This window comes from Anomaloglossus baeobatrachus, chromosome 6 (assembly GCF_048569485.1).
Source record: "Anomaloglossus baeobatrachus isolate aAnoBae1 chromosome 6, aAnoBae1.hap1, whole genome shotgun sequence".
Classification (NCBI taxonomy): domain Eukaryota; kingdom Metazoa; phylum Chordata; class Amphibia; order Anura; family Aromobatidae; genus Anomaloglossus; species Anomaloglossus baeobatrachus.
Window position 1 is genome coordinate 6,768,757 of NC_134358.1, and position 12,266 is coordinate 6,781,022.

The 12,266-nt window shown below is 43.9% G+C and overlaps 1 protein-coding gene across 1 annotated transcript; it reads left to right on the top strand.

Moving 5' to 3' along the window:
- The first annotated feature begins 111 nt into the window (after window positions 1–111).
- TIGD5 (tigger transposable element derived 5) lies at window positions 112–3,552 on the top strand. The gene has a single exon (XM_075352680.1). It carries the CDS (start codon window positions 267–269, stop codon window positions 1,869–1,871), a length of 1,605 nt encoding a protein of 534 aa, XP_075208795.1. The 5' UTR covers window positions 112–266; the 3' UTR covers window positions 1,872–3,552.
- Window positions 3,553–12,266: the final 8,714 nt, after the last annotated feature.

A 12,266-nucleotide genomic window follows, 5' to 3' on the forward strand; every position in this document is an offset into this window, starting at 1 on the left:
GCTCTGCGCATGCGTACTTATATGACAGAAGGTGACAGCTGGGAATCGTGCGCATGCGTGGTGTGCTGGGCAGGGGTGTTGGCATGGCGCATGCGTGGGTGTATTTGTGTTTCTTCCTGACTGGGCAGAGTTGGGCTGTGGAGGAGAGGAGGGACAGTGCAGTGACTGCAGTGTGCCATCACAGCTGGGGCACATCTGACACGCCAGTGGGCACAGCCTGGCAGCATATACATGGCGTGAGCAGCTGGACGGAGTGACCTATCACCATGTCGTGCCAGGCACAGCAGATCCTGGGCGATGCGGAGGCCGCACAGACCCTGGTGAAGATGGCTTTTCGGAAGGCATACTCCATTAAAGACAAGCTGGACGCCATAGAAAGAGTTAAGAATGGCGAGCGCCAGGCCAGCGTCTCCAGAGATTTCGGGGTGCCTGGGGGGACCCTACGAGGGTGGCTGAAGGACGAGCAGAAGCTGCGATGGTTTCTGGACCAGCTCGGAGGGGACGTTGGGACGCAGCGGAAGAAGATGCGCCTGGCCAACGAAGAAGAGATCGACCGCGCCGTGTACTCGTGGTTCCTCACCTTACGACAGCAGGGCATTCCGCTGTCCGGGCCGATAATACAAGCTCAGGCCGAGGCGTTTGCCAAGCAGATCTACGGAGAGGACTGCACCTTTAAGGCGAGCCACGGCTGGTTCTGGCGCTGGCAGAAAAGACACGGTATCTCCAGTCAGCGCATCTATGGTGAACCGGAAATCAGGCCGACAGATATTGACCCGGTTCCGGTCTACCAAGAAGAAGAATCTAAGACATCAGTGAATGATGGCGGTTATGGAGACGAGCAGATTTACAATGCCAATATCACCGGATTATACTGGAAGCTCCTTCCAGACCAAACCCAAGACGTGGTAACGAAAGTAAAGGACAGAGTAACCATTCTCCTGGCCGCCAACCTTACGGGCAACCACAAGCTGAGACCACTGGTTGTCGGAAAGCTGCAGAATCCACCAAGCCTTCGAAACCAAAATAATGACAAGTTGCCAGCCACCTACACGTACTGTAAAAACGGGCAGATGACTCCAGATCTACTCCAACAATGGTTTTTTGGGGAGTTTGTACCTAGGGTAAAGTGTTATTTGAGAAGGTGCTCTCTCCAACAGAAGGCAGTCCTTCTCGTCAACCAGTGTCCCAGAAGCCCCTCCAGGAAGGAGCTTCAGACCCACGATGGCAGCATACGGGTCTTGTTCCTTTCCAAAAACACTAGAAGCAAGGTCCCATCCATGGACCATGGAGTAATCTCATCCTTCAAGCTCCTCTACAAGCGAGAGCTCCTGCGACTTGTGCTGTCCTCTGAGAGTTCTGCAGATTTCCTTAAGTCCTTTGTAATGAAGGACATGATCTTCCTTTGTGGTCAGGCGTGGGGCATGATACAGGCTGGAAGTATTGAGAAATGTTGGCTGTATGGTCTCAAAGCTGCTTTCGAGAGCAGCACCATGGAGGACACGGTTGGCGATGACTATAACAAGGTCTTCTCAGACTTGACCAACCTGGTGACTCTGGTTTACAAACACTTAGCCCCAGAGGATGTCGCTGAGTGGGTTCATCTTGATGACCCAATCATGGCCGTACAAGGGACCTTAGAGGGGCAGACCGCAGAATCTACTTGTGAAGATGATGACATAGAGAGTGACCTAAAGCCATCAGTGACTGAGGCCGTTCAGGGTTTGGAGACTGCGTTACGATGGTTTGAAGCCCAAGAGCCACAGAACACGGCCACTTTAGCAATATTGCAGTTGCGTTCATTAATCGCCACAACGCAAAGTCTTCAAAAAATTAAATCAGAAGCCAAAGACGACAACTATGGCAGCTCCTAATTGATGGCTTCCGTGGGCATCAGATACGTAGAAACATATTTATAGGTTGCAGAATATAGATATATGAAGTATACTCCCCGTAATACGTGTCCTGGTGTCCTAGTGACTCCTCAGGAAGGTTTGCACTTTGTTTTTGTTAGGTTGTCCTGTTTAGCTGTAATCTGTAACATGTAATTCCATATTATGATGTGTTTTATCCTCCCGGACATCTCTAATCTATCACAGGAATTTTTGCGGTAAATGTTTTTAACTTTTTCTAATATTTTAGAGTCCTTATAAAAACTCTGGGACCTAATGAATAATTCATGAGATATTTGATGTCGGGACCCCAGAGGTAAAATATCTGATATATATGTAAAGGCTGGTTAATCGTTTCCCTGACACGGCCATATATAATCCATATTGCTCGTTATGGCCGCTCCACCTGGCCATACATGTTCACTGCCGGCCACAAAAGTACAATCCCTCTGCGAATAATCTTCCATTAGAAAAAAAAAATCAACCATGACCGATAAATATTGGCTAAAACGATCGGTCGCTTTTACCCGATGAACCATCACTTTGGTCGAAATAGTTGATTTTCCTAAACCTTCATTTTTATGAGGCCGCACATCCATGGGATCATATCCTGATCACTCTATCAATATGAATGATCGGTTTAGCTGCCCGATGTCAGATCGTCATTGTTTGAAATGAAGTCGGCCATGTTTGATTTTAATAGCCAAACATCAGACAAAAAAATAATTTGCCCCTAAATAGTCTTTCATTTGTCACCCGGTGTCACTAAACATGTATGGCCAGATAGGAGCACTATGACGTTCAATATAGACTGGAATATATGTGGCCATATCAGCGGTACAGCCATTTATCCAAAGAAATACTTTCATGTTTTTGGGAGGACTTTGGGTCTGTGGGAGAATATCTCATAGGCGTGGGATCTCATCACCGCGGCATTATCTGTGAGGTAATATATCAGATCTGTGAGGTAATATATCAGTGTGTGGGATAATATCTCAAATCTGAGGTTATATTTCAGGTCTGTGAGGTAATATCTCATTTTCTGGGGTAGTATCTCAAATCTGAGGTAATATTTCATGTCTGTGAGGTAATACCTCATTTTCTGGGGTAGTTCTCAAATTTAAGGTAATATTTCAGGTCTGTGCGGTAATATCTCATTTTCTGGGGTAGTATCTCAAATCTGAGGTAATATTTCAGGTCTGTGAGGTAATACCTCAATTTCTGGGGTAGTGTCTCAAATCTGAGGTAATATTTCAGGTCTGTGAGGTAATACCTCAATTTCTGAGGCCGTATCTCAAATCTGAGGTAATATTTCAGGTCTGTGAGGTAAAGTCTGGGGTAGTGTCTCAAATCTGAGGTAATATTTCATGTCTGTGAGGTAATACCTCATTTTCTGGGGTAGTTCTCAAATTTGAGGTAATATTTCAGGTCTGTGAGGTAATACCTCAATTTCTGGGGTAGTGCCTCAAATCTGAGGTAATATTTCAGGTCTTTGAGGTAATATCTCAGTTTCTGGGGTAATATCTCAAATCTGAGGCAATATTTCAGGTCTGTGAGGTAATATCTCAGTTTCTGGGGTAGTGTCTCAAATCTGAGGCAATATTTCAGGTCTGTGAGGTAATACCTCAGTTTCTGGGGTAGTATCTCAAATCTGAGGTAATATTTCAGGTCTGTGAGGTAATACCTCCGTTTCTGGGGTAGTATCTCAAATCTGAGGTAATATTTCAGGTCTGTGAGGTAATACCTCAGTTTCTGGGGTAGTATCTCAAATCTGAGGTAATATTTCAGGTCTGTGAGGTAATACCTCAGTTTTCTGGGGTAGTGTCTCAAATCTGAGGTAATATTTCATGTCTGTGAGGTAATACCTCATTTTCTGGGGTAGTTCTCAAATTTGAGGTAATATTTCATGTCTGTGAGGTAATACCTCCGTTTCTGGGGTAGTATCTCAAATCTGAGGTAATATTTCATGTCTGTGAGGTAATACCTCCGTTTCTGGGGTAGTATCTCAAATCTGAGGTAATATTTCAGGTCTGTGAGGTAATACCTCATTTTCTGGGGTAGTTCTCAAATTTGAGGTAATACCTCAGTTTCTGATGTAGTATCTCAAATCTGAGGTAATATTTCAGGTCTGTGCGGTAATATCTCATTTTCTGGGGTAGTGTCTCAAATCTGAGGTAATATTTCATGTCTGTGAGGTAATACCTCATTTTCTGGGGTAGTATCTCAAATCTGAGGTAATATTTCATGTCTGTGAGGTAATACCTCAATTTCTGGGGTAGTGTCTCAAATCTGAGGTAATATTTCAGGTCTGTGAGGTAATATCTCAGTTTCTGGGGTAGTGTCTCAAATCTGAGGCAATATTTCAGGTCTGTGAGGTAATACCTCATTTTCTGGGGTAGTTCTCAAATTTAAGGTAATATTTCAGGTCTGTGCGGTAATATCTCATTTTCTGGGGTAGTATCTCAAATCTGAGGTAATATTTCAGGTCTGTGAGGTAATACCTCAATTTCTGGGGTAGTGTCTCAAATCTGAGGTAATATTTCAGGTCTGTGAGGTAATATCTCAGTTTCTGGGGTAGTGTCTCAAATCTGAGGCAATATTTCAGGTCTGTGAGGTAATACCTCAGTTTCTGAGGCCGTATCTCAAATCTGAGGTAATATTTCAGGTCTGTGAGGTAAAGTCTGGGGTAGTGTCTCAAATCTGAGGTAATATTTCATGTCTGTGAGGTAATACCTCATTTTCTGGGGTAGTTCTCAAATTTGAGGTAATATTTCAGGTCTGTGAGGTAATACCTCAATTTCTGGGGTAGTGCCTCAAATCTGAGGTAATATTTCAGGTCTTTGAGGTAATATCTCAGTTTCTGGGGTAATATCTCAAATCTGAGGCAATATTTCAGGTCTGTGAGGTAATATCTCAGTTTCTGGGGTAGTGTCTCAAATCTGAGGTAATATTTCAGGTCTTTGAGGTAATATCTCAGTTTCTGGGGTAATATCTAAAATTTGAGGCAATATTTCAGGTCTGTGAGGTAATATCTCAGTTTCTGGGGTAGTGTCTCAAATCTGAGGTAATATTTCAGGTCTGTGAGGTAATATCTCAGTTTCTGGGGTAGTGTCTCAAATCTGAGGCAATATTTCAGGTCTGTGAGGTAATACCTCAGTTTCTGGGGTAGTGTCTCAAATCTGAGGTAATATTTCAGGTCTGTGAGGTAATACCTCAGTTTCTGGGGTAGTATCTAAAATCTGAGGTAATATTTCAGGTCTGTGAGGTAATACCTCAGTTTTCTGGGGTAGTATCTCAAATCTGAGGTAATATTTCAGGTCTGTGAGGTAATACCTCAGTTTTCTGGGGTAGTGTCTCAAATCTGAGGTAATATTTCATGTCTGTGAGGTACTACCTCATTTTCTGGGGTAGTTCTCAAATTTGAGGTAATATTTCATGTCTGTGAGGTAATACCTCCGTTTCTGGGGTAGTATCTCAAATCTGAGGTAATATTTCATGTCTGTGAGGTAATACCTCCGTTTCTGGGGTAGTATCTCAAATCTGAGGTAATATTTCAGGTCTGTGAGGTAATACCTCATTTTCTGGGGTAGTTCTCAAATTTGAGGTAATACCTCAGTTTCTGGGGTAGTATCTCAAATCTGAGGTAATATTTCATGTCTGTGAGGTAATACCTCCGTTTCTGGGATAATATCTCAAATCTGAGGTAATATTTCAGGTCTGTGAGGTAATACATCAGTTTCTGGGGTAATATCTCAAATCTGAGGCAATATTTTAGGTCTGTGAGGTAATACCTCAGTTTCTGGGGTAGTATCTCAAATCTGAGGTAATATTTCATGTCTGTGAGGTAATACATCAGTTTCTGGGGTAATATCTCAAATCTGAGGCAATATTTTAGGTCTGTGAGGTAATATCTCAGTTTCTGGGGTAGTATCTCAAATCTGAGGCAATATTTCAGGTCTGTGAGGTTTCTCAGTTTCTGGGGTAGGCTATTTTCACATATCCGGCTGCAGCAGTGCGGCACAAACCGGCGCTCTGCTGAAAAAACGAAACCGTTTGTTTTTTTTGCCGCCGGTTTCGTTTTTTTCAGCATTGACTTGCATTGGCGCCGCATGGGCTTGCGTTCTGTCCGTTTTTTGCTGCATGTGACAGATTTAGCCGATGCGGCGGCCGGATGGAACGTTCCCTGGCATGTTTTTTGCTCTGGCAAAAAAAACGCATCCGGCCGCTGCGGCGCATTTTTCAATGCATGCCTATGGATGCCGGATGTGGCGCGATGCGGCAAAAAACGCATCCGGCCGCCGCATGCGGTTTCTTCCACTGCGCATGCTCAGTAGCATGCCGCAACCAGAAAAAAACGGACGGGCCGCATGTAAAAACTTATGCAAAGGATGCGGTGTTTTCGCCGCATCCGTTGCATAGGTTTCACAGCCGGATTGAGCCGCAGAGCTCAAACCGGATGTGTGAAAGTAGCCGTAGTATCTCAAATCTGAGGTAATATTTCATGTCTGTGAGGTAATATCTCAGTTTCTGGGTTAGTGTCTCAAATCTGAGGTAATATTTCAGGTCTGTGAGGTAATACCTCCGTTTCTGGGGTAGTATCTCAAATCTGAGGTAATATTTCAGGTCTGTGAGGTAATACCTCAGTTTTCTGGGGTAGTATCTCAAATCTGAGGTAATATTTCAGGTCTGTGAGGTAATACCTCAGTTTTCTGGGGTAGTGTCTCAAATCTGAGGTAATATTTCATGTCTGTGAGGTAATACCTCATTTTCTGGGGTAGTTCTCAAATTTGAGGTAATATTTCATGTCTGTGAGGTAATACCTCCGTTTCTGGGGTAGTATCTCAAATCTGAGGTAATATTTCATGTCTGTGAGGTAATATCTCAGTTTCTGGGGTAGTGTCTCAAATCTGAGATAATATTTCAGGTCTGTGAGGTAATATCTCAGTTTCTGGGGTAGTGTCTCAAATCTGAGGTAATATTTCATGTCTGTGAGGTAATACGTCATTTTCTGGGGTAGTTCTCAAATCTGGGGTAATATTTCATGTCTGTGAGGTAATACCTCAGTTTCTGGGGTAGTTCTCAAATTTGAGGTAATATTTCATGTCTGTGAGGTAATACCTCAGTTTCTGGGGTAGTTATCAAATTTGAGGTAATATTTCATGTCTGTGAGGTAATACCTCATTTTCTGGGGTAGTTCTCAAATTTGAGGTAATATTACAGGTCTGTGAGGTAATATCTCATTCAAGGGGATAATATCTCAGATCTGTGAAGTATCAATCTGCAATAAATCAATAGATCTGAGGTAACATTTCAGATTTGTGGAATAATATCTCAGTCTGTGGGATAATATCTCAGTCTGTGGGATAATGTCTCAGTCTGTGGGATAATATCTCAGTCTGTGGGATAATATCTCAGTCTGTGGGATAATGTCTCAGTCTGTGGGATAATGTCTCAGTCTGTGGGATAATATCTCAGTCTGTGGGATAATATCTCAGTCTGTGGGATAATATCTCAGTCTGTGGGATAATATCTCAGTCTGTGGGATAATGTCTCAGTCTGTGGGATAATATCTCAGTCTGTGGGATAATATCTCAGTCTGTGGGTTAATATCTGAGTTTGTTGACTAATATCTCATATATTTGAGGTAATATCTCACTCTGTGGTATAAAATGTGTGGAATCGTATTTATGGGGTAAATATCTCATTCTTGGGTACAATATCTTGTATCTGTGTGGGAATATCTCATGTTAATGTCTCATTTGTAGGATTTATCATGTCTGTGGTATTATTATTTTACGTTGCCCTCGGGGCTCTTCCTTTAAAGCCTCCAGATAATTTACCTTCTGGTTGGGATTGTATTCGAGTCCCCTAGACTGACTGACTATTCTCCTGCGTTACGTCAATGGTCGTTTTCCCTCGCTTCATAGATCTCTTTTGCCGATCCTAAGGGCGGCTTTGCACGTTGCAACATCGCACGTGCGACATAGTTGTGTATAAATCCTAGATGATACGATTAACGAGCGCAAAAGCGTCGTTATCGTATCATCGTTGCAGGCTCCGACTTTTCCATAATTATGCTGCCGCGACAGGTACAATGCTGTTCCTCGTTCCTGCGGCAGCACACATTGCTGTGTGAGAAGCCGCAGGAGCGAGGAACATCTCCTTACCTGCCACCGGCGGCTATACGGAAGGAAGGAGGTGGGCGGGATGTTTACATCCTGCTCATCTCCGCCCCTCCGCTGCCTGCCGTGTGACGTCGCTATGACGTCGCACGACCCGCCCCCTTAGGAAGGAGGCAGGTCGCCGGCCAGAGCGACGGTCGCAGGGCAGGTGAGTGCATGTAAAGCTGGCGTAGCGATAATTTTCGCTACGCCAGCTATCACAAGATATCGTACCTGCGACAGGGGCGGGGACTATCGCGTGCAACATCGCAGCATCGGCTTGCGATGTCACAACGTGCATAACCTGCCTAAAGGTGCGTTTGGCTGACCTGCCACCAGTTTGCTGACCGGCGGTGGCCTATTCGCCTGTGTGTTCTGATTGTCCTGTGTAGTCTGTAATAGTTCTCTCACTGCTCTTCAGCAGCCATTGCTCCCAGCGGTGCGAGTGTTGCTTTCACACGACCATGTGCTGCCGAGACGATGATCTTTTGTGCGGCACAGATAATTGCACCTGAAGAACGAGCGTCTCGCTCCTCCGTGGAGTGAACAGCAGCCAGTTTAGACTGCAATGGTCTCAAGGAACGATAATCATGAAGTGTAAATGGACGGTTAGTGTAATATTGATGAGGCCAGGTCTGCAGGACAATAAATATGGGGTTTAGGGTACAATTATAGAAAATACAGGGTATCCAAGATGTCTTCCAACCTGCTGAGGCCTCAGAGAGGTGCTGGACGTGGCAGAAGAGGCTCTCTATCTGATGTGTCTGATCTCGTGGATCCCCATCATGTAACTTTCCGATGCTGGACTTCATCATCTCTTTCTCTTCCGCGGTCTCCGATTTCGCGGATCTCTATAATCTCACTTCTCTTTAAGCAGCAATACATTTATTTTTTATATGTACCGAGCTTTTGTTACCACAATAGTGTCTCCTCACGTGGCTCAGATCTCGCCATATCAGCTGACACACTCCAGACTGTATCCACGGGCAGCATCCCCTCACCTCTACCATCGCGTATTACTACTAAGTTTTCCGTTTTTGTTTTTAAACGAGTCCTCAAAATGGCACTTTACACATTTATGTCAGGACTGATGAGTTCTGTAATAAATTATTTTTACCCTCTTGGTAGTTTGTTTTTTTTGTTTTCTTCTTCCTCCTCAAGTCCCTCAATGTTATCATTGTCAAACAACTCAGGTGACCACAAGATAACCACCATATCAGAGGTTACACTGCGTAGTGGTGACAGAGACTAAAGGGTACTTTACACACTGCGATATCGGTATCGCTAACGAGCGTACCCACCCCCGTCGGTTGCACGACACGGGCAAATCGCTGCCCGTGGCGCACAAGCCTTGTTAGTCCCTGTCACACAGACTTACCTGCCCTGCGACATCGCTCTGGCCGGCGAACCGCCTCCTTTCTAAGGGGGCGGTTTGTGCGGCATCACAGCGACGTCACACGGCAGGCGTGCAATAGAAGCGGTGGGGCGAAGATGAGTGGGACGTAACATCCCGCCCACCTACTTCCTTCCGCATTGCCGGCGGGACGCAGGTAAGGAGATGTTCGTCGCTCCTGCGGTGTCACACACAGCGATGTGTGGTGCCGCAGGAACGAGGAACAAGATCGCTAATAGACAACGATTTTTGGTTTGAGGACGATCTCTCCACAGCAAACGATTTTGATTCGTCTAAGGTCGCTCGTAGGTATCACACAATGCGATCTCGTTAATGAAGCCGGATGTGCGTCACAAACACAGTGACCCCGACGATAATTCACTAACGATATCGCAGCGTGTAAAGCCCCCTTAAGTGTCTGACCAGAGGAAAATAATAAGTGACAGCACTTCTTGTCTATACAAATTATGTAAGTACACCATGTACAGGGAGGCAGTTCTATCTGTGCCTACAATACCTAGAGGGAGAGAAAGGAAGGCCGGAATATCTGCACCTTGTTCCTGCATCATTTACATGGAGAGACAGGCAGGTAATACTATCTGTACCTGCAGCATTTACAGGGAGGCAGTACTAGCTGTACCTACATAATTTGCAGGGAGATAGCACTGTCTAGATCTACACCATTTATAGGAAGAGACAGGGAGGCAGTACTATCTGTGTCTACATCACTTACAGGGAGAGATTATTATCTGTATCTATATCATTTATTTGCAGGGAAAAACAGGGAGACAATACTATCTGAACATATATAATTTTACAGTAACAAAGACTATACTATCTATACCTTGACAATTATCATGGAGAAAATAATATTTATTCATTTATATAGCGCTATTAATTCCACAGCACTTTACATACAATGGCACCACTGTCCCCATTGGGGCTCACAATCTAGAGTCCCTATCTGTATGTCTTTGGAGTGTGGGAGGAAACTGGAGAACCCGGAGGAAACCCACGCAAACACAGGGAGAATATACAAACTCCTTGCAGGAAAGAAGTTAAATCTTTTTGTACCTAAATTATTTTATAGAGACAGGAAGACAGTACTGCCTGGATCTACATTGTTTACAAGAAAAGACAAGGGGACAGTTATCTGTACCTACATCAGTTACAAGGCAAGAGGGGGGAAGCTGTATTGTCCATACCCACATTTATAAGAATAAGGTACAAGTAGTGCAGCTTGTCTCTTGTTATAAATGTAGTTGCAGATAGTACTTCCTCCTTGTCTTTCCATATAAATGATGTAGGTACAGTGAGTACTGCCTCCTTTTCCCTATAAATGTAGGTGCAGATAGTACTGCCTCATTGTCTTTCCTTATAAATGTAGGTACACATTACTGCATCCTTGTCTTTCCCTGTAAATGACGTAGGTACAGATAATGCTGCCTCCTTGTATTTCCCCATGAATGATGTAGGTACAGTGAGTACTGCCTCCTTTCTCCCTATAAATATAGGTACAGCTGTTGAGGATAAGAATTAAGTAACCAAAAATACTTAATTCAGCCATTTCATAGACTCAGGTATATAGTTTAGTAGATGTAAACTAACACACATTTATGAATGCTTTTGTTTCTTACTAACAAGTATATATATATATGTTGCATATTTAGTGATTTTCCTTAACACAGTATTTACCAGTATATCTAATTTGAAGACGGCTGCCACATCCTGGCTACACCCAAGATGATGAACAAAGGAGAAATTCCTAAAGCTTGGACTGACCAATCCAGAAGAGATTATGCTAACTTCTATAAGTCTTGAAGCCCCGACCTGCGATACTTGATTGGATAATACATTTGTATACACCCATACTATAAAAGCTTTGTCCGAGGAGAATAAAGATCAGATGGTCAGCGTCTGTCATAGGGATAGTTATAACTGACTTGTAGTCCGTTATTTAGTCTCGTGTGCACACATGACAATATAATTTGAAACAGCAGTCAGATCCCGAGAGACCGCTTGAGTCTCATCATTTCAACACAGCTAGTGCTGCCTCCTTGTCTTTCCCTATAAATGTGGGTATACATAGTGCTGCCTCCTTGTCCCTTCCTATATGCAGCTCTGGCAAAAAGTGAGGCCACTGCAAAATTGTCAGTTTTTCTGATTTTTCTCTATATTTTTGAGTAAAATGTAAATTGTTCTTTTATTCTATAAATGACTAATAATAAGTTTTATTTCTATAGCGCCAACATATTCCGCAGCGCTTTACAATTCCGAGGGGACATATACAGACAATTTGAGACAATACAAAATTAGGATACCAGGAGGAGTGAGGGCCGCGCTCGTAAGCTACAGTCTATGAGGAAATAGGGGAGGCACAAAAGGTGAATTGGGGGGGGGGGGGGGGGGGCAAGCTGGTTATATATGGTCCAGGCATTCATTTAATAGGGGATTCAAAACCAGCTGCATGAACCTGTCATCGGCTAGAATTTATAGAGGTACAGGGGACAAGAATTGGAAGTAATTTTTTTAAAGGTCAGAAAGGGACTAGATTAGATCATGGCAGTGAGGTGATAGGCTAGTCTAAAGAATTGTGTTTTTAGGGCCCGCTTAAAGGTGTGGATGTTGGGAATTGATCGGATTGCTCTTGGTAGTGTGTTCCAGAGCATAGGCGCAGCTAAGGAGAAATCTTGAAGACGGGAGTGGGAGATTCGAATTGTTGAGGATGTCAGTCTTAAGTCATTAGCAGAGCGGAGGGCACGGGTGAGGTGATAGAGATGAGTGAGGAGATGTAGGGGGGTGCAGAACCGTGGAGAGGATGGG

What these genes read in the sequence shown, in the direction of transcription:
- TIGD5 (XM_075352680.1), top strand. Translation starts at nt 267, where the DNA reads ATGTCGTGCCAGGCACAGCAGATCCTGGGCGATGCGGAGGCCGCACAG.